Source organism: Trachymyrmex cornetzi, unplaced genomic scaffold (assembly GCF_001594075.2).
Source record: "Trachymyrmex cornetzi isolate Tcor2-1 unplaced genomic scaffold, Tcor1.1 scaffold92, whole genome shotgun sequence".
Lineage (NCBI taxonomy): Eukaryota > Metazoa > Arthropoda > Insecta > Hymenoptera > Formicidae > Trachymyrmex > Trachymyrmex cornetzi.
Genome location: NW_017300267.1, coordinates 49357 through 71741, shown reverse-complemented (window position 1 = coordinate 71741; position 22385 = coordinate 49357). Strand labels below are relative to the sequence as shown.

The following is a 22385-nucleotide window of genomic DNA, read 5'->3' as shown; positions in this document are numbered from 1 at the left end:
TTTTGTCTCTTGCAGTTTTTCTGTAAAGTTGATAGTATTTGAGTAAAAAATTATTCAAGACTAATATTTTGCAATTTTTAGTAATTAATATCTTGTTATAACTATTGCGAAAATTGCAAAATAGTAGACAACTTTTCGACTCAGTTTAGTCCGCTCTATCTACACAAAAGTGATTAGCAAAAAAGGTCGGGACACCCTGTATATATATATATTTCTGCATTTTTAATAAATTGTCAAAACGATTAAATCATCTGCTAGGTTTTACGGTTCTGAATAATGAATTATATTTCTCTCTCTCTTACACATTTGGAGCTACGTTACCAACTTCTATCTTCTTGCACAACTTGGGATACTTATTGTATTTGGCGTAATGGTAATCGGTATATTCGAGAATGATAGTTTCGAGATCAATATTGTCGCACACGTGAATGTCTCGGGAGAGTTGAGCTTCTTTGAAGAGACTTTCCGCGGTACTGGAATAACTACGAGGAACAAATCGATGTAATATGTATAATTTTTGTTTTATAACTATTTATGTTATTACATAAAGTTTGCAGTACTTTTTGAATGAAAGAATTATGTAATATAATAAAATTGATTAATAATTGTTTAAAATATTGAAACGTTTATAATTGAACTCGCATAGAAATTTTCAAGTTTTTATTATTTAAGTTATGTAAGATTGAAGTTTTTGACCAAATATTTACTCACTCATGGTATTATTATTCTTTTTATATTTATTGTTTGTATGAATATAACACACGATTTTAACATTAATGTTTAATTGATATATGTATATGTATTTCAAATAGTTGAGAGTATTAATTAAACAAGTATTAAACACAAATATAAATTTTTGCTCACCCTTGTTCTCGTAAAAAAGCAGCAATAAGATAAACGAGATGACGCCGACGTTCTTGGATACGTTTTTCCACCTAATTTACAATTAACTGTATTATAATTAATATGTATTCATCATTGAATTCATAATTCAATATATTTACTCCTTTGATCATACAATTTGAATATCATAATTGATTTTTAGATCTGAACTTATGGAGTAATTCGTTTATGCATCATTATCGATCATTATAGTGATTATTAATTAATGCTTCGGTACTTTCGGAATCTAAAGTTAACATGATATTTTTTTCAATCAGCGCACTGTATCGGTACACTGAGAAAAATAGTCTGGTTGGATTAAACGGTAACTCTGGTGGAAAATGGACGAATCAGAATTTTCTGGTTATGTCTATTAGAATTCTAATTGAGAGATAACTAGAATTCTGATTAATATAATTATTCTGGTAAAAATAAGAATTCTAGTAGATTTTACCAGAAATATAATATCAACCAGAATTCCGGTTATCTCAACTAGAATTCTAATAAATTTAACCAGAAATTTCTGATTCGTCCATTTTCAACCAGAAATTTTTTTCAGTGTAATCATATAATTGCTAATGGTCATCATGATCGACTGAATAATAAAGTCGAATACTATACATATTTTTATCGATTGATTTAATATTACACAAGCTTTTATTTTTAATTTCTCTCACGTGTTTTTCGCGCACAAATGTACCACTGCCGAAAGGCACCAAACTATCTTGGAGTTTTGAATCGAATGCATAAATACACTCGATATGGGTTCCGACTGTTCCGAGTTATGAAGCGCATGCTGCATCATTTGTCCTTGTGTTCATCGAACAATAAAGAAGGATAAAACGATAAATGTACATCACGCTCTTCATGCGTAACTCGGAACGCACCCATAATCTTGTCTAAATTCCAGAAATGGCTGAAATCACTCTGAGAAAAAACACCCAATTCCAAATTACATGAATTTATCCTTACCTTTTCGTGCGCCAAATGAGCGACTCGTCCGGCTGTCGCGTTCAACGACAAGCAGTCGTTCATGACCCTTGCTCGGAAGCCAAAGATTGTCGGAGGATATCGAAGGATCCTTTCCCAGCACAAGACCAATGTTATTATTCTTTCGCTTATCGCTTATGTTCCTTCGGTTGGACAATGCACTTTTGAGGCTTGAAATACAAGCCGGTAGGCCGGTACAAGACGGTAGACGATATGAAAGTATCCTACGGTTGCCATAGCAATGCGCATTCTCATAATTTACCGTAGCGGAATTAGACACTTAATCGCTTTAATTCTCTCTCTCCAACGCTCAAATATGTATTTAATTTCACCCATTTTATAAATGCAAAAATTTGTTGGGATTTCGAGCAACGCGAACGAACCTCTTTTAAGAAAAGTGAGTCGCGCTAACAGACTTTCGGGGCGCTTTTTGATTGGTTGTGCCGCATATTATGCGCAATACAACACCTTGTCTAATTTTGCCATGTAATATATAATGATAATTTACAATCAGTAATTCTCATCAAAGACACGATATAAAAAGTTACCAAGTAAATTAATCAAAGAGATGAAAGTATCGAACTTACACGTTGAATCACAAGCGTTAAGTGAAGTGCAGTAAAATACGATTGTGATCGCGCGTCGCGTGCAAGAAAGAATAATGATAAATCAGTAGCGATGGAGAGATGACGGTGAAATGAATCTGAGAGAATACAATATACATATATAACTGTGCATGGAGAGAATTTTTTCTTGGAGTTTACCCTGAAAATATGATAATCGTGGGACAACATTGTATTTCGAAGAATTTTAATGTAAATCTCTCTCATTCATTAATAAAACTACAATAAAATATAAAATAAGTTTGATCAATTTTACTGAAGTGCATGGTAAAAATCTTTAAAATATTCTATTGTATATTTTCAGGTTAAATTTTATAAAAGAAAATTCTCTCCTTGTGAACGGAAATTAATAGCTAATTTCATTGACCCAAGTGTGATATACTACTTACCTACATGACCGTAAAAAATTAAAATTCTATCAAAATTATCTACACATTTATTTTACATTAATGATTATAATTACGAGACTGCGGAACTTTATGCAAAATACTTAACCGAATATTAACTATCGGACAGTTTTAGCAGTCAATCGTTGTTCGTTAAAGAGTTATTAAAAGGTGAAGTAAAAAGATTGAGATTGCCATCTGTAAATTTACAAAATTGCAAAATATGCATTTTATGCAAAACATTCAGTTAAGTATTTTGCATAAAGTTCCGCAGTCTAATAATTACAGTTTATACATTTCTTAATAATATTCTAAAATTTAGTTTAGCTCCATAAACGCCTTATCACATTTTCAATTTTAGAATAATTCATTATATTATTGGTTTAATCGATTTTAAGTTAAGAAAATATCTCGCGCAAACTTCGGGATTGCCTTTAAGCCTGCAGTTGCGTAAATCTCTAATATTTGTGGACATCCTACGTAGCAAATTGCAGGCCAAGTTTCATTCATTCATGTGCGATTCCACAGTATTTTAAATTTATAATTTTAAAATTTGATATGTGCTTCTTTTCTTTATCCACCCAAGTAGCACACAGCGCTTATAAAGCATTAAATAAAGCGCATACAATCGCTTTTTTAGCGCTTTGCAAGCGCTGCTGTGCTACTTGGGCATTTAATTCGCGATGTCATTAACTGAAATATGTATAAATTAGCTTTACCAGAGTAACTAATAATTGCAACAGGGTATCTTCTTTTAAAAGAAAAATTTCCCAACTATTTTTCATTCGCTCCAACTAGATTTACGTGATCTTATATAATCAGCTTATATCTCCAAATGAATCACTTTAATTGTTATTGCAATCCAAATTGCAAAACGTGATTTTGCGATAGCGACTGCAACGAATGCGCTTTTTTGTAGACGTTAGCAGCGACGACGATGATGACGATAACGGTAGCAGGAGGTACGTTATCCTACTATAGGAGTGGCTTCGTTGCAGCATAGCGAGAAAGAGAGAGAGAGAGAGAGAGAGAGAGAGAGAGAGAGAGAGAGAGGGAGAGGCGATGCGCGAAACGTATTCGATCGACCCGTATAAGAGGAACGAGCTTGTACTGCGACAGAGTTCAGTCAGTCGGTCGGTGCCGCTACCAATCGCGCCGCATCGCGTCGACCCTCTTGGAGGTTTCATTACAAACACGCAGTCGGTACGTTCGATTGCATCTCTTTTCTTTTTTCTCTTTTTTCTTACTTCCTCTATCTTGTCATTCTAAACGACCGATTTCTTGCCTTTCGCGGAATAGATTAGAATTTGGTACATTGGTTTAATAAAAAAATTATTTGTGCGATACACCCTTCTCATCTCCATTGAAGAAGGGAAGAGCACTGCATGTGCATACGAAACAGCAACCTCCTATCTTACAAGAAGCGATGTAAAGCAGACGATTGGCGGAGCAATGTAGTATAAAGGTAATGCACAACCCTTTTTCCCTCTCTCTTTCCGTAGCATGTATCATTATGCGGATTTACTTCCGGCCGGTCTGGATAACTGATAGCCACCCGTTGCATGGTGAACCTGTGAGTTGGTCCCGCTGTGTCAGATGTAGGCTGATTACAAGCGGTTCACCCAGAGTTTGACGTCATCCCTATGTGCTCTGCTCATCGACAAGCAGAGCACAGTAATTCAATACCGGATACGAGCGGCGTGTCGTTGACATTTTCACGCAGTTCCTGGGATTTTATATTCCTTTAGTCTTTATCTTCCTTATCTTTCTTTTCTTATGAATTCAAGAATATAGGCTTTTTCATTTCATCCGATTTACACATTGCTTCTTTTTTCTAAAAAATATTTTTAATAGATACACCTAGTAAATGAACCGCTTATAGTTACAAATATTAACGTTTAATGGTTTAATGCATTAAAAAGATGAAGAAAAAGAGACAAGTTTGCATGCTTCAATAATTCTATATTATACTAGTATCACTATTCAGTCCCAATTCATAAGTAAATTTTAAACCGAGCATTACGTTAGAATAAATAAATGAATACTAGTATTTTATTATTAACATCAAAATCTTTAACAAATTTATGTTACAGTATATACATATATAAATCTGAGATTATCGTATTTTAAACCGAGCATTACGTTAGAATAAATAAATGAATACTAGTATTTTATTATTAACATCAAAATCTTTAACAAATTTATGTTACAGATTTATATACATATATAAATCTGAGATTATCGCATATATACATACAGATATACATACATTTACGTCCCGAGGCAAAATTCCATTTGTGCATACTTTTTAAAGGTTTATATTTAGTAGCAATCATAAATTTTAATATAACTATAGCTTCATTGAATAATTTTATGGTAACTTTGCAAATTTAATCAACTATCATATTATAATTACATTGCAAGGAAGATGTATAGACAGCTAAACCATTCAATATTTTAGTATTTTTTATTTACGGAAAAGAAACGAGGCTGAAACTAAACGATGTTGAAACTAGTCACGAATTCTAAAATTTTTTAGAAATTTACTTAACAAAATACATATACAATGCATAATATGATTTCAATTGTTTTAATTTTATGTAGATACAAATTTATATCTTACGATTTGAATTTTGCAAATTTTTTTTTCTGTACGATATACGTATATTAGAAAACCAGAAAAATTGATTGGAAATCCTTTATATAATATTGCTTTTTCTGTACATACATATATATACATATATACGTAAATAAAAATATTTTGTATTGCTTATTAGTTATTTATACATCTGTTATAATTCTAAGGTCAGTACTTACATGTAAAGTAATTTAGCATTAATAATGAATTTCCTGAAATATATCTTTTTAACATTTTCAGAACATGATTGGATTAACAAAATAACAAAATTTTAATTAAAAAATTGTTACAATCTGTAAATATAACTTTTGAATAGTAATTTATACCAGCATATATATTTATTTACATTTTCGTATTTGCAGTATTTGTAAACAGGAATTTTATTTTAGAAAATAGAAATTAAACTATGTATATAGATTTTTAAATCTCTCTCTTTCTCACATTCTCGAATTAAAATAAATCCGATTGATGCAGTTAAAAAAACTATTTGACGTACACTGAGAAAAAAATGTTGTTGATTTAATTAAAGTCTATATTACGGGCTGTCACTAACATAAGTGATTAATTCAAGTATATTTTTGTTGATATAAAGGCCTTAATTATTAAAATAATAATTTATGCTTTTATATAAAAATATACATGAATCACTTATGTTAGTAACAGCCCGTAATATAGACTTTAATTGAATCAACAGCATTTTTTTGTCAGTATACATATATATATATTCTCAATGTTTGTGATTTTACTTTAATTTATTTTATTGATTTATATGGATATAATAGAAAAAAGCATATAAAATAATATAATTAGAAGACAATTCGGGCGATATTTACTATCGATTGAAGCTATAATATATACACAATATTTAAGCGCGATAAAGTTTGTCTTTGCATATACGGATCCTGCAGATCGCGCGTCAGCTTTGAAGAATTGTTATGTCGACAATCGATTCACGAAGACTTTATACTTACATTTCACGTGTGACCTTACCCAACTACAAAACACACTTGTAATTTCAATAAATTCTCTATAGATTACGAAAATAGACTTTACACCAATCAATCATATATTTCTATCATTCATAAAAAATGGAAAATTCCCACATATGTACATACAGCATTGAATAGTGTATTTACCAAAGTTTATACTTATTAACTTCAAACTTTACTTTGGCACAACGAACAACAAAGTTCCGAAGAACCACTCAACCGAGGTGGACGTGTTCCCTCTCGTCTTGGGTATTGCGTCACCTCGACTATATTTTTAAAAAGCGTTGCCGGCTTGGACTGTGCCGTTATATTCAATTTCGATAGTCCCTTTATCCGTCTTGGCGTGCGGCCGTGCGTCGTGGAAGCGTCGTAGTCGCAGACGTCCAGTGTTTGAAGGGGCGCCCCAACATTTTGATTGCATCATCCTTTATTTTACCTGCCCGGTTCGAGGTGGCCGGTGCATAGCACTCCTATTCACGATTAGCTTCAATTTACGCAGACCTCAATGGCCTAGTCACAACCTTGGTTGCCTGGCCAAAATCAGAAGAAGAAGAAGAAGAAGCACAACGAACAAGTTCAAGAACGCTACTTGATACATTGCGCCGTTCAAATCTCTTATATATAATGCATATTTGGCAAATGGGATTTTCATTGCGTTGAAATCGTCGATTACAATTAAATCGCGAATGACTTGAGTCTCATGTAACTTTCAAGGGTGACAAAAAAGTTTGCTGATAAAAAGTTGAATGCGAAGCTTTTTGGCGAGGAAATCTCGCCAATTTTGGAAATTCTGACTTTAATGAACGAGTCCAGAAAGTTCCAATCGATAAATAGCAAATGGAAAATCTTAAATTTATTCTCGCACATGTATAATCTAAAAAAATAACCATAGTACTCTAAATGATGGCTTATGCTTTACATAGGAAATTATATATAGGTAATCATAAGAAATTGCGAATAAAATCATTATAATTTAAAAATTAAAATCATATGTTCTCTATATTATGTAACGATTCATCGCAATTACGCAGTATGTAATATTCCGCATGCGTATAATTTCAATGCAGTTATCAAGCTGTTCTGCGTTTCTCGCGAATTTCTGATTTCCGCAATATATATGCGCGCGTCAAGAATTCCGTCGTAATCGGACTTTGAGGCCGAGACGACAATTATCGCGCGGTTACGATTCATTAGATGAGGCCCACGCGAGATTGATCTAATACGATGACAAATGTATCCCCTGATTCTTTCGCGCGTAGGCACCATGTTCCTGTTGCTGTCAGTGCACGGAAGGAGGCAGTAGCCAAAGGCATTCTCTGATCCCTACCGAGAGACTACCTTTCGATACAAGCACATTCAACTTTTTTCCAAGTAAACATACTGCGGATCATGAAGAGGCCCTCCATCAGCAAGACATTTATGTGGACGTTTTGCCTGACCATCCTTTTATTTCTGCCGACGAGAACAAGTAAGCGACACAAAAATACTATAAAATCGATATACAATTGTCATTAAAAGATCTATGCTTAAAGTAATTTTTATTATTTGTTAGTGACAAATAGCGAACAGTAGCTATACATAGCACGCCAAAGTATGATCGGTATAGAAATAGTGACCGAATCGAGGAGGTAACCACTCTTGAATCCCGGTGTACGACCTACTGTCAGAAGTTCGTTGAATTTCTCCAAGTCCGATGAAGTCCAATGAAGTCCGATGAATTCCGCGCGATGAAGTGAAATCCGGCGAAGTCCGATGAAGTCCGGCAAAGTCCGTCGAAGTACGTTAAATTCCGGTAAAGTCCGCGATAGTCTGTGAAGTCCGATGAAGCCTTAAAGTCCAAAATCCAGGTATACACCTGTTTTCTGAATGGTTATCTCCTTGGACTAAATGATTCGAGTGCGGAATAATATGCGTCTTGAGAGAGAGAGAGAGAGAGAGAGAGAGAGAGAGAGAGAGAGAGAGAGGAATGGGAGAGGAGGAAGAGAAATATCTCTGGATAAAAATGTCTACAAGATACTGCCCGGTATACTTTTCAATTTTATTATTTTTAGTATTTTTGAATATATATATAGGGGGAAGTCGCCTATATCGTACCCCCTAACGTTTAAACAAAATTGTAAACAAAAGTACTGAAGATATCAGAATATTTCTGTACTTATATTAAACTTTGGTTCATTGGCAATAAAACAAACCGATACTTTTGCGAAAATAAACATTAAATTATTGTTTAAATTAGATTTTAAAAAAGGTAGCTTTCGATACGATTGGAAGACCAGGTCGTTACATTGTACCAACTGGTTCCTAAATCGTACTTCTAATACAGCAAACAAGCTGACATTACTTATTGCCATTTTGACAAAATAACATCTTTAACGTCAAAATGACGATAAATAACGTCAGTTTGTTTACTGGGAAAATAAACAAAATTAATTTTAAAACTCATTTATTAATAAATTTATTTTTAATTTTGAACTAAACATACATATTTAAGTAGGTATAATAAAAACTTTTCTATTATAAAAACAGAAATTAGACTCTGCGTTTTTTAAACTCATTTAGGAAAACAAAATAAAAAGCAATACTTAAATTGATTTAAGCTATCATTGCACTATATTTCAGAATATTAAAATGTCAGATATTTTGAAAAAATAAATTTTGGGAATAAAATCAATTACGGATTTTTCCGTCACAACAGAAAAGATTCAATAGAAAGACTCAATAGAAAAAATTAATAGAAAGACTCAATAGTTGATAAGTAATCAGTGATTATTAATCACTTTCTTGAGCGTTTATTTAAACAGTTTTGGTAAACGTCAGGATTGTCACTACAGGTTTCGTGCAACCATTTAGAGCACCTGACACACTGAATCCAATCCACCATACGTCCTTTTTTATTATAATAGTAACCTCACCGATGTGAACCTGGAGCCCAACTTTATCAAAAATAAAAATTAATACCATAGGGTGTTTGTACTTCGTTTGTACCCGTTTGTACCTCCCTTATTTTCGTTTGTACCCCAAACAGTTAAACAAAAAATGAAATACAAAAAATGGCCAGCGCCCAACTTTAATATCTTTTAATTTCATTTATGCCATTCGAAAGAGAATCGTTTGTACCCGTTTGTACCTCCCTTACTTTCGTTTGTACCTCAATGGGTTCGGAGATATATAGGGGTTGCGCAAAAATTGAAAAGCGCTGTATCTCCGAACCCTTTGAGATACAAACGAAAGTAAGGGAGGTACAAACAGGTACAAACGATTCTCTTTCGAATGCCGTTGATCCCATTTCGATATCTTTAAAAATGGCCAACTTCCCCTCTTGGCGTATTTCCGAAATTTTGAAATCGCTGTATCTCCGAACCCTTGAAGGTACAAACGAAAGTAAGGGAGGTACAAACGATTCTCTTTCGAATGCCATTGGTTCCATTTCGATATCTTTAAAATTGGCGAATTTCGCTATATAGGTGTTGCGCAAAAATTGAAAAGCGCTGTATCTCCGAACCCTTTGAGGTACAAACAGGTACAAACGATTCTCTTTCGAAGGCCGTTGGTCCCGTTTCGATATCTTTAAAATTAGCGAATTTCGCTATATAGGGGTTGCGCAAAAATTGAAAAGCGCTGTATCTCCTAACCCTTTGAGGTACAAACGAAAGTAAGGGAGGTACAAACAGGTACAAACGATTCTCTTTCGAATGGCATAAATGAAATTAAAAAATATTAAAGTTGGGCGCTGGCCATTTTTTATATTTCATTTTTTGTTTAACTGTTTGGGGTACAAACGAAAATAAGGGAGGTACAAACGAAGTACAAACGCCCTATGGTATTAATTTTTATTTTTCAAGTTGGGCGCCAGGTTCACATCGGTAGTAACCTCGACATATTGCTCGCGTCACTTGCGAAAATCGTATTAGGTACAATATAAAGACCAGCGACAAGTACGATTTACCCAACTCCTTCTATTTTTACACATTTGCCAATAGCAACATAACTTACAAATATCTTGCTAATTTGATGCTATACTCGAAAAGAGTTTAAATATCAATTATAACCCTATAGGACACTATAATTCAATTACCCACCTTGTACTGATAACACTTCAGGTAAATTGTATCAAAACTTAGATCAGACACCGAACAAAATCAATTTTTAATGTCACTCGTAAACAGACGACTCGAAGACAAAACAAAATGATAGTTCTTAACCCATATTATCAGCGTCCAGGGTTGGGTAAGTTAATGTTTTTTTTTTTTTTAACTAAATTAAGTTAAAGTTAATGGCTTATAAAATTAATAAAATTAAGTTAAAAGTTGAAAAAATAAAGAATTAACTTAATAAAAGTTAAGTTAAAATTGAATTAACTTAAGTGTAAAAAAAGTTAATTTTGAAAAAAATTATTTTTGAGATCAAAATGTCCTAATTTTTCTTAAAATGAGATTACTTTAAATAAAACTTACAAATATAGATTATTAGGTAAATTTAATTTTATAGTCACATGTAAGTTACTTATATACATATAATAAGAGTCACACCATATAAGGCGTTTGTGTCAAAATCTTGCGAGAGAAAAGGATATATGTTTGCGTTATTTCTCTTTCTTTAACCTGTATCTAACTTTCTTTAACTTTTGAAATGACTGCTCATGCATGTTTACGACTATATCGACTAGATACTTGTTACAAAAAATATACGTGAAAATTTAGAAAATGGATGGATATGCATACTGTTCTACAACAATTCTTCATCTAAGGCTCATTTTATATTGATGTTACTGAAATATAACGTTTATGATACCTAAAATTAGTGTGATTTAAATATAAGCGGGAATTGACAAAACTTAGCGAGTCAATAAAAACTACCGTATGGTGTGGTTCTTATTATAGATCTCTCATCATAAAATCATTGAATTTTTTTAAAATTAATTCTCTAATGTTCGACTTTAAAAGAAAAAAAATATTAGCATTAAGAGAGATAGAAAAATTTTTAATTTAAAAAAGTTAATAAATTAAACTTTAAAAGCAACTAAATTAAGTTAAAAATTAATACATTTAAAATTAACTAAATTAAGTTAAAAGTTATTAACTTTTTAACCTTTTTTTTTAACTTTTAACGTTTTAACTAGTTACTACCTGCCAGCGTCACATCAGTGTCATTATCTTTAAAAAAAAAGTTTCGTTTAGAAAGTACAATGAAGATACGATTTAACTGTTAGTAAGACTTAACCAACTCTCCCCTATAATATATGAGTATAGTATTCACAAAACAATAATCATTTAATTTAATTTATAAGAATAATACATGCACGATTCTTTCATTATTAAATTTTACATTATTCGAAGAAATCTGAAACATAATTGTGAATTATTTTACCAAAAATATTATACATTATTATACAGAGTGTTTTTAGGCGTCGCGAGTTGCCGCTCGGTGCGATTGACTCGCGATCTGTACACTGAAAAAAAATATAGTCAATTTTAATAAATATTTAGTTGAATACTGCCAACTAAATATTTATTAAATATAAAGATATATTTATTTGATAAAAAAAATGTTAATTTGAATTAACAATTTTTTTTTTACTGAACAAATATTTATTTATTGTAAGTAAATGTTTAGTTGGCAGTATTGAACTAAATATTTATTAAAATTGACTATATTTTTTTCTCAGTGTAGATTCGAGTTCAATCCCACCTGCGCCCAGATACGCGATTTAATTTTCACGTTTAAGAAGCCGAAAATATAACTTCATCTGATGATTAGGGGATCTTTGATCAGCGCCGTGATCCGGTTCCAATATAAGATTATAATTATATTAGATGTTCTATTGATTCGATATCTTCGAAAGAATTTTATCAATGCAGCACTGACAAAACTTCAATTTTCTCGATGCAGCGTTGATAAAATGTCGATCTTCTTCAATACAAAATGTAGTCGATATCAAATTAAACGATTATCAACGGTTATATGTATATCAACGCTGCATCGAGAAAATCGACGTTTTATCAATGCTGCATCGATGAAATTATTTTTTAATTAAAAAAATTTTTTAATGCGCAATGTTTTTTTTATTTTATATATTTTACTTAATTGTACTTTAGTTAAATATAATATGTATATACATTTGTTCTATCTTATTGCATTAATTGTTTTCTGTCTATATATTTACCTCTCGAATCTTTATAGCATTGTACTAACTTATTTAATTAAAAACGAATTTTATTTTATGAGTAACTATAATGACTTGTTTAAAAAAAGATTGATATATTATTTAAACCAACCCGCGCAGTCTAAATGCCGATCGAAGTAAGGGACAGGAACCAAGCTGAAAATCGGCCGCAATGTGCAAGTAAATCTCAGCACTGATTTAAATGTTGCAAGTTTCGTAAATGGTTAAAAAAATGTAATATCGCATCTAAATATTGTCGATTTACACTCATTTTCAAATAGAGTTTTCAAGTTTGTTTGTATATACGTGTCGATGCATGGTTACAAAAATTGGATTACGCACTGTTAAATTTTATAGGGTCAAATTAACTCAATGTGAGTCGCCACTGCTCTCCTACTAAATATATCGTTATTTTTTACTAAAATGATAATTAAATTTGACACTATATAATGTTAAATTGATACTGTATAGTGCCAAATATAACCATTGTTTTAGTTAAAATTAATGATATTATTGAGTAGGAGCAGTGGCGACTCACATTGACTTAATTCGACCCTATAAAATTTAACAGTGCGTAACTGTCAATTTGCGAGGTAATAAAATAAATTATTTCAGACGCCCTGGAGGAGAATTGTACGGATTTTCAGGGTGGCACTGTCAAACACGGCCTCCTTTACGTGCCAGGACCTGCAGTTTGCAGTCTCTGCGTCTGCTATCATTCCGAGCCTATGTGGTGTCAAGCCATTTATTGTACGCCACCATACGTGAGTATATTCGAGAATATGAAGAATATATGTATATCTACGAGTAATTCGAACCCATATCCTCGGATCGAATTAATTCCTATAAATATTTTTTTACTCATTTGAATGCCTACGTTTTATTTTAGTGGAGGATCGAGGGGTTATTTTGTAAATTGTGACACACTTTAGTGTGTAGTTGCGTGTAATCACTTACTGTTTAATTTTTTGACCGACAGCGGTCCTTGTAGCTTTTTTTTTAATTATCGGAAGACAATAGCGCGTTAAAATTTTTTCATGCAAAAGGTAATTTCTTATTACTAGCGTAATAAGAGAGAGTTTCTAAATCACGACGCCTCAGACATGAGACAACACTACGAGAAAGAAGAATAAGAAAGAAAAAAATAACTGACTTGTGTGTTATAGTTTCGCAAATGAATCGCATTTCGCGAGTCGCGGTGACCTTGCAATTTACGCGCATGTACAGCATTCGTTGCTTTAACTGCATTTTTTAAATTATACTCTTTATATACCCATGTCACCGATTAGATCAATCAATGTCATACATGCGCTGCCATCTAAATTAGCACGCAGTTCCATGTCGTATACATAGTATATTACACGCACGTAATGATGATCGCTATGCCGTTAATAAACGCAATCGCCTATATTATAGTTCTCAAGTGAAGACTTTGAACAACTGTTACAACAAAATAAATATATTTACCTTAACTTAATAATATTAAACAATATTATTCTATATTAGTTTATTAATTAACTCTACAACGGCACACTTATTTTCAGCACCTTATTAGAACTGCACATATATGGATCATTTGTGTCCAACTCGATTTTGAGGCTGTTAAAATGCTTGAAAAATTCTTTAAAAATTTACACATGTTCTTTAAGGTCTCTATTAAATTATTTGGCTAGTAGATAAAGTTTGAAAAAAAAGTTTGGAAAAGTTATAAAAATTACGCAGGTAATAAAAACTGTTAGAAATGGCATGGACTGCATAGAATGATCCATGTTTGCCGTTGAAGAGTTAATAATAGACATAACGAAAAGAAAATAAGGTAACATATTTTGACACAACGTTATAATTTTTCTCATCAAATTTGATTTTTACAAAATAGTAATTTTCTAAAGTGGAAATTTTTTAAATTGTTTCTTATACTAAAAATAAAGTAAAAATTAGTGTGAGAGAAATTTTTACTATAACAATATTATTGTGTTAACATACCTTAAAAGTATATGATCTAAATTATATGTACCGATCAATAGAAAATTTTTTGAATAAAAGAGGATATATATATACATAATAAATAATAGAACAAGAAAAGCAATCTTTATAATAAATCTTATACATATTTGTATAAACGCTATTTTCTGTGAGAGAAGAACCATAGTATATTTTTAGATCTGGTTGTTTTTAACGATGTCTCAAATTATTAGAAAAACTTGTTCTCAAATACTGATCTGATTGTTTCGCAGAAATGCAAAAGATTCCGCGTGGGTGAACGCTGCTGTGAATTTGAGTGTCTCGACGATAGTGACGATTGGAGTGGCCCGGATGTGTACGACGCTGGCGGATCGTCCAAGATCCAAGAGCAGAGTTCTGTCCTGTACCTATTGAGCATAATATTGACCGCGTTATCGATAGTGCCTTAATTACGATCAGACGAGATCCGCATTGCAATTATCGTCGCCATAAACCCTTATCGGATATAATTCGCGAAGAATTCGTCCGTTAGTGATATTGGTGAAGATAATATATGATGATGACGACAGGATTACGTACAAAGAAACGACTCGAAGCAGATTTATTTCATACTGCGAATACGCAGTATTTTGGCGAACAGCATATTCTTCACCCGATGTAGCAATTAAGACGTCCATGTAGCGCGAGCTTAGTTAAGGGCGGAGGGAGAGAGAGAGAGAGAGAGAGAGAGAGAGAGAGAGAGAGAACTGGAATTTCTTCCAGTAAACCGATTTAATTAAATTGAAGATTGAGCAAGTCTCACTGTTTAAATAATTATAACAAATTGAATGAGAAAACGGAATATTTATTTTGTGATTAATAAATAACAAAAGTCGATATAATCGTTTCGATCGATAGTTTCAATATAATAATTATTGTTATTGCATCATATGCCAAATTAAAAAAAGTGTTTTTTCATTTCTTTCATAATTTTGATAAGAGCAATTTATAAACACTTTATAAGAAGTTAAGTATAAGTTGGGTTTGGAGCATATACACGCAAACGCAAAGTCTTTTTCATTTTCTTGATTTTTTGTTTTCTTTCAAAATCCATTTCCTCATATTTTTCCACTTTGTTAAATTCGACATGATAACACTTATCAGACGCCATGCGAACTAGATATCGAAATTCTACACGTATTCAAACATCAAGGAATGACGTGGGTAGCTCTTGGAATAATTCGAACACTCACAATCAGATGTCAGCCACTGTCATATAAGAGACGTACTTGATCTCGTTTCGAAGTAAAATTCAGCATTTTGTTTTGTTTATAGAACATGTGCAATATAATGCATACAAAATTATCGTCAGAAAATTATTTCATTGTTCAATTCTCAATCAGCTTTCTCGGCTTACTAATTCTCGAGAATGCGATCATCTAAGCGATATCGTAATCGTAATAATGAATGATATAAAAATTGGCGAGACATCTGATTCTGATTGCCTTTGATAATATTCGCGCACGATGGACGATCAAAGGAAACTGAAAACGAAGAACTGAAAATTGAGACATTGTGCACGCGTGTGCACGTATAACAGATCAAAATTTTTATTTTTCCAATATCGCGAAACAATGTGATAACGAACGTGTTAGATTGAGAGATTAGTGCGCGATAACGAATACTGGAAAATTCGAGTGCGTAATATTCTAATTCTTTGCTTAAAAGAGAGACTCGTTTCAATTTCCAATTCAATCGTTTTTACCGTTCGTTCGCTTTGCTTATTTATGCCGGTAAACAACCGTTTCTTTCGAAAACACACTTTCTTATGAATAAAATGCATCATATTAAAATGCATACTATTTCGATATCCCGACAATATATAACTCTTTCACTCGCTTCCATATAAGTATTACAAAACATTTCGATTATTCTTATTCCAACTAACACTCGATTACCAATTAACTATTATTCGCACGACATTTCAAAGCGACGATAATTATAATAAGCGCCTGAATTTTCATGCGATATAATATAAGCTTTAATTATAATTACTGTCGATTTGCAATACCGCGCCATTAATTGTTGGCCGATAAATTAGCTGAAGCATAAATTGTAATATACGAACAGTTTAACATCTCGAAATTTGACAATTAGTAATTGAAATTAATAAACGATGTGCGAATGCGACTTTGGAATCTTTTCATAGAGTCACAGAATTACCTTATAACGCTTGTTGGAAACTATCTAAAAAAAAAAGAATTGACTGCTTTTAACAAAATGTGACACAGTATTCTAATGCCACAACACCAGCCATAAAACAGAGCAACATGGGGCCATACAAATTATATAATAATAATATAACATACACACACGAATGTGCTTTCTTGGTCTTTTCATGACAAAAGAAAATATGTGCAAATGAAAATACGGTGCTATTATAAGTAATTTGTCGCTGTAAGGAACATAACGCTGTATATCACAAATATTATAATATTTGAGAGTCTGCAGTATTGCGACACCACGTATTCCAGTAATTGCGCACGTATGCTTGCCTGTGATATACTTTTACGGCGTTTGATTATTGCCCTTGTCCTTAGATTACAATAACTTTGCGAATCTCAGAGGTTTAGTGCTGTGAATGTCTCTGACAAAAGCAACCCGAACCCTTAAAAAATTGGAAACAAAGAAAGATGAGGAGAAGAAACAACCGTAATCACGTTAAGGATGGCGATAGTAATAATTATCTAATAATAATATATTGATTAATGTAATATTTATAATCGATTAATTACGTGGAAATTCTATTTACTATGTGAAAAAAGAATTGTTATATGGAAGAATTATTATTCTTTTAAATGATATTTATCCTTAAGATTCTACAAACATACGTTATATTTAATGCTAATAAAAATGTTCTACAATCTTGGACTGCGCAAGAAGTCATAAGAGAAAACCATGAGATTGTAGGTAACACGAATAATAATGTTATATGTGTGAATTAAGATCTACTCTGTCACAGAGAGTATTTGCGAATAATCATGTCTACACTCAAAGGCGCATTCGAATAATCCAGCGCGAACTGGCCCGGATTGCATATAGTATAATAATTTATATATTTTTTATTTCACAGATATATATCTTTCGATCCATTACATGGAAATTCACATTTTTGCACGACTACTTTAATAATCATTTGTAATATGTCTCCGTTGTTAACAGTTGCTCACTTATTATCTAATATTTATGTCACATTCAAGCGTTGAAGGCAATCTTTCAATCGCGTCAATTTGAGGTACTAAACATCTCAATTGAGCCGCTCTCAATACCGAAGGCGGACTAATTTCGACTTGCATTTGAATTTTATATAAGTGCATTGTCTAAGTTTTGCGCAAAAATCAAGGCCAAGTTCGACAAGCGGTGCTATTGAAGCCATTTGAGTGAGTGCAATAAAAAGAATGTTTAAGATTAAATTATTATAGCTTATATACAATGGATTAGAGATGTGCGATACGTGTACTTTTACTATCGATACGCGTATTGCACATCTCTACAATAGATACGTTTATAGTATGTGCGATACTTGGCTCGGATGTGATCTAGTTTTTAATACAATATAATGTTGATTTTAAAAAAGTTTTAAAAAAAGTTTTGCCAAATTTTTCGATGCTTCGCGGATATGCTCAAGATTTAAATTAAAATATACTTGTATCACTTTCTAAATATTTTAAAAAGAAAGTATAAAGGATTTCATGTTTAGATAATGTACATTATGTATAATATCTCCGAGCCATGTATGATAATAAATTTTGAATCGAATTTATTTAACTTTTATCGTCTCATCTTGACGGGACGATAATGACATCCTTGGCTGGTGGGAAATATAAAATGACACTTTTCCTAAAAGCCTCACCAATACTTTTACTCTCTTCTTTATCTCTATTCTTTACCAATACTTTTACTCTCTATTATAACCTGTCCCAATTCAGTAAAAAGAATTATTAATCGACCAATTCTTTTAAACTTATTTATAAAAACCTGGTGTACTCTTTTACAAGAAAAATGATACAAACATATATATATATATATATATATATATATATATATGTAAATAAGCTAGAGGATAGCTTTAATATTACAATATGTACTTTTCACATAGTTATATCATGTAATAATCAAGAGGCCTTTTATGTATGAGTGATCATTTAGAATCCATTATTATGAACTTACAATAAAATTTAATCCAAAATATTAAACAAACTTGAATATGGTTTTGGGTTGAACGAATCTTTCTTTAATTCCCTCGAGTAACAAAAAAGTATGTCAATAGATTTAATAATAAAACAAAAGTAAAAATTTGTACATCAAATAATATAAAGTTTATTCATAAGATTTTTGCCGGCAATTATATTTATAATATCGTATCGCATGGGTCTTTACAACACGTGTAGATACAAAATACTTATCTATATATAAAGTATTCGAGAAATTGTAAAAATGAAAATGTAAAATTGAAAATGTAAAATTGAAAGCCCTTACCCATAAATAGCTAATCATCATATAGGATTGCCTATAATGATACATGCGAGAAATTACTTAATGACGCATGAGTATTATCATCATCGTCGTATCTTCCTAATTTTCTTTCTTCCAAATAGTGTCATATAGATCTGTACGACGTTGATTAAAGACCGGGATTTGCTCTCTGACTTCGTCCACAATTTTTAAATCTGTAATAATGTATTATTTCGATGTAAGATATAGTTATATGTTATTAAGATGCCAATGTTACAAATATATAGATTTATATATAAATTTTTTATGTCGCCTAATTTATACGTATATTTATATTTTATATACAGTTGTATACTTTGTTTGACGTTTTTCGTATTAATTGTAAGTATATAATAAATTATAATATTTCTATTAATTGCACGTATTGAAGAAGTAAAAGAATTATATGTAACTGTTCAAACACAATAATTGATTGCAATTAAAAAAATATTTCTTTTTACCGCATAGAAAATATTTAATTTTTTTTAAATATTCTGATTTGTAACTTGCAAATTGTGCCGTTTAGTCATTATTCTATTGCAGAATAAATTTACCTATATCAGAGACTATCATATTTTCGATGGCATCCAACTCGCCAAGTATTTCTCCCCAAGGATTGGTTAACTGAGTATGCCCCCAAGCAACGTATCCAGGCGGCGAGCCACGTGCCGGCGACACACAGGCTACGTATAATTGATTGTCGTTTGCTCTGGCACGCTGTAGCAGTGACCAATGCAGCGGGCCAGTGGTCATGTTGAATGCCGCCGGGTACACCAGCAGCTGACAACCTGATATCGTCGTCGTAGAATAAAATTTAGAGGCATAGTTTGAGAAGTAAAATCATCTCAATTAAATATTCTGCCACATACTTGTAATATATGTGTAAATGATCATTTACATACAGATAAATTGCTTAAGAAATTCGGATGCAAATACATTCAAAATACATTTACATACGTAAGGATATAAATTCGTATGCAAATTTAATATTTTTTAATTACTGAATGAGATTAAAAAAGAAAATTATAAAAACTGTCATATAAGTATTAACTTTACTAATAGAACTAAATTTAAATCGATCTATTTTCTTGTAAAAGTAGCAATTCATAAATCATGAGAAAAATAAAAGATATAGCAATTATTTTTTTAATGATGTTGCATGACGATTATTATAGCAATTGCACAAATTTGAACATAACAAGAAAGGAATGAGTATTCCTGTTATACATATATATATATGTATATATATCAATTTGTCATATTATATATTAAAATACAACGTTCACCTTTGTTTCTATATAATCGCGCCATTTCTTCGAATCTGATATCGTAGCAAATGCCAATACCGATTTTACAACCTTTCGCTTCAAAGATAGTAAGGGAATTGCCGGCGGATAGGGAGTCACTCTCGCGAAAAGTAATTTTTCCCTTAATGTCAATGTTGAATAAATGCATCTGTGAAGAAGAAATTTAATACTTAAAGTGCACCCTGTTTCATATAGCACATGTTTCGTGTAGAAAAAAATCTATTTATATACTGTACACATTTCCCTCTTTCAACTTTTCTTTTAAGTAAATTCTTTACTTTAAATTAATAGCTGAAAATATATTTAAATATTCAAATATTTAAAATATATAGAATATATGTATACTTTCGAAAAACAAGAAATGTATCCTTGTAAAAAATATATGTATATGCACGCGCGCGCGCGCGCGCGCACGCACGCACACACACACACACACACACACACACACACACATGTATATTGAAATATTTTAAAGAAAACCACCTCTCGCATTCACATGTACGCGCATGCACATTTACACAGAACATTTTTACAACGTTGTATATACCGGGTGTTTCAGATCACCCGTCCGACCCTTTTATCTTCGCAGTATAAGGTCCAAACGAAAAAAGTGTTCAGACAAAAGTTGTAGGGTTTCTAAAGACCTATTTACTGGCGCTATGAGTTTGATCTTAGGTGGCATCGCCAAGGTCAGGTCAAGATCACATCGATTTTTTAAAATGGAATTCCTTATCTTTTATTACATTTTCTTGTAGCTTACCTCGAGAGCTTTTCAAAGCACTATAATAAAATATTTTTTCATTAAATATTTTTCAAGTTATAAAGCTCGAAAGTTACAGTACAATCGGCATTAGCATTACGCAAGTTGTCCGACCGACGGCCAAAACCTCTTGAGTATTGTTCAGGATCATGTCCTGAATAACGTTTGTCAAGATCAAGGCCATTGCAAGCTGTACCTCTTATTTTCATTTTTGCACTAAAAATTCATTTTTACGTAAAAAGGAAAATAAGAGGTACAATCACCAGTGAACTTAATCTTGACAAATGTTATCCAGGACATGATCCTGAACAACATTCAAGAGGTTTTAGCTGTCGGTCGGATAACTTGCATAATGCTAATACCGGTTAACTTTCGAGTTTTGTAACTCGAAAAATATTTAATAAAAAATATTTTGTTATAGTGTTTTGAAAAGTTCTCGAGGTAAGCTACAAGAAAATATAATGAAAAATAGGGGATTCCATTTAAAAAAATCGATGTGATCTTGACCTGACCTTGGCGATGCCACCCAAGATCAAACTCATAGCGCCAGTAAATAGGTCTTTAGAAACCCTACAACTTTTGCCTGAACACTTTCGATTGAACCTTATACTGCGAAGATAAAAGAGTGGGACGGGTGGTCTGAAACACCCGATACATCAATATTATATAATGTACAACATCGATTTCAGTAACCTTCCTATGCATAGCTACGAGTTTTCCATCTGGTCCCCATACGGTGCAGGTGTTGTATAATTTGTCGTTGTTTCTCTCCGGTATTGTACCACCAATCACGTAGACATTGTTCTTTCTTGCTGCCTCGGACAACGCCGCACTCGTCTCACCGTCCGGAATGTTCTCGGCATATCGAGCAAAGTGAGCTATTTGTGTTATAGGAAACATCAATAAAACATGATAAATCAGTAAATAAGTAATGTACATATATAAAATTATATATATATTTAGCATAAAAATATTGATCTTTATTGAAAATATAAACGAAATACTATAATTATTTCTAGCTTCTAAGATTTTATTTATTATACAGGGTGGGGAAAAAGTATGGAAGCAAACAATTATTTCCGAAACTATTCATTTTTCGACAAAATGTCTTAGACATAATTTTTATGGTATGAAAAGATGTATTATGTGGCA

The 22385-nt window shown here is 32.0% G+C and overlaps 3 protein-coding genes across 5 annotated transcripts in view; 1 reads left to right on the top strand and 2 right to left on the bottom strand.

Moving 5' to 3' along the window:
• Positions 1-2153, bottom strand: part of LOC108769560 (katanin p60 ATPase-containing subunit A-like 2) — a 5028-nt gene extending 2875 nt beyond the window's left edge. The window contains exons 1-3 of the mRNA XM_018520594.1: positions 1855-2153; positions 865-935; positions 303-482 (exon numbers count right to left, since the gene is read on the bottom strand). Coding sequence (XP_018376096.1) covers positions 303-482; positions 865-935; positions 1855-1917 — 314 coding nt within the window. The 5' untranslated portion in view covers positions 1918-2153. The remainder of the gene's footprint in view (positions 1-302; positions 483-864; positions 936-1854) is intronic.
• Positions 2154-4013: 1860 nt separating this feature from the next.
• LOC108769558 (uncharacterized) lies at positions 4014-15373 on the top strand. Of its 2 annotated transcripts, none has more exons than XM_018520593.1 (4): positions 4014-4084; positions 7768-7976; positions 13287-13435; positions 14906-15373. In XM_018520593.1, exons 2-4 carry the CDS (start codon positions 7898-7900, stop codon positions 15080-15082), a joined length of 405 nt encoding a protein of 134 aa, XP_018376095.1. In that variant the 5' UTR covers positions 4014-4084; positions 7768-7897; the 3' UTR covers positions 15083-15373. The 2 variants fall into 2 exon arrangements, with proteins under 2 accessions (XP_018376095.1, XP_018376094.1); XM_018520592.1 differs by having other exon boundaries at positions 4026-4346.
• Positions 15374-19014: 3641 nt separating this feature from the next.
• Positions 19015-22385, bottom strand: part of LOC108769530 (omega-amidase NIT2) — an 8281-nt gene continuing 4910 nt past the window's right edge. For both annotated transcript variants that reach the window (XM_018520551.1, XM_018520550.1), the window contains 4 exons: positions 21927-22111; positions 20453-20621; positions 19721-19954; positions 19015-19342 (listed from right to left, as the gene is read on the bottom strand). In XM_018520551.1, the coding sequence (XP_018376053.1) occupies positions 19248-19342; positions 19721-19954; positions 20453-20621; positions 21927-22111 (683 nt within the window). In that variant the 3' untranslated portion in view covers positions 19015-19247. The remainder of the gene's footprint in view (positions 19343-19720; positions 19955-20452; positions 20622-21926; positions 22112-22385) is intronic.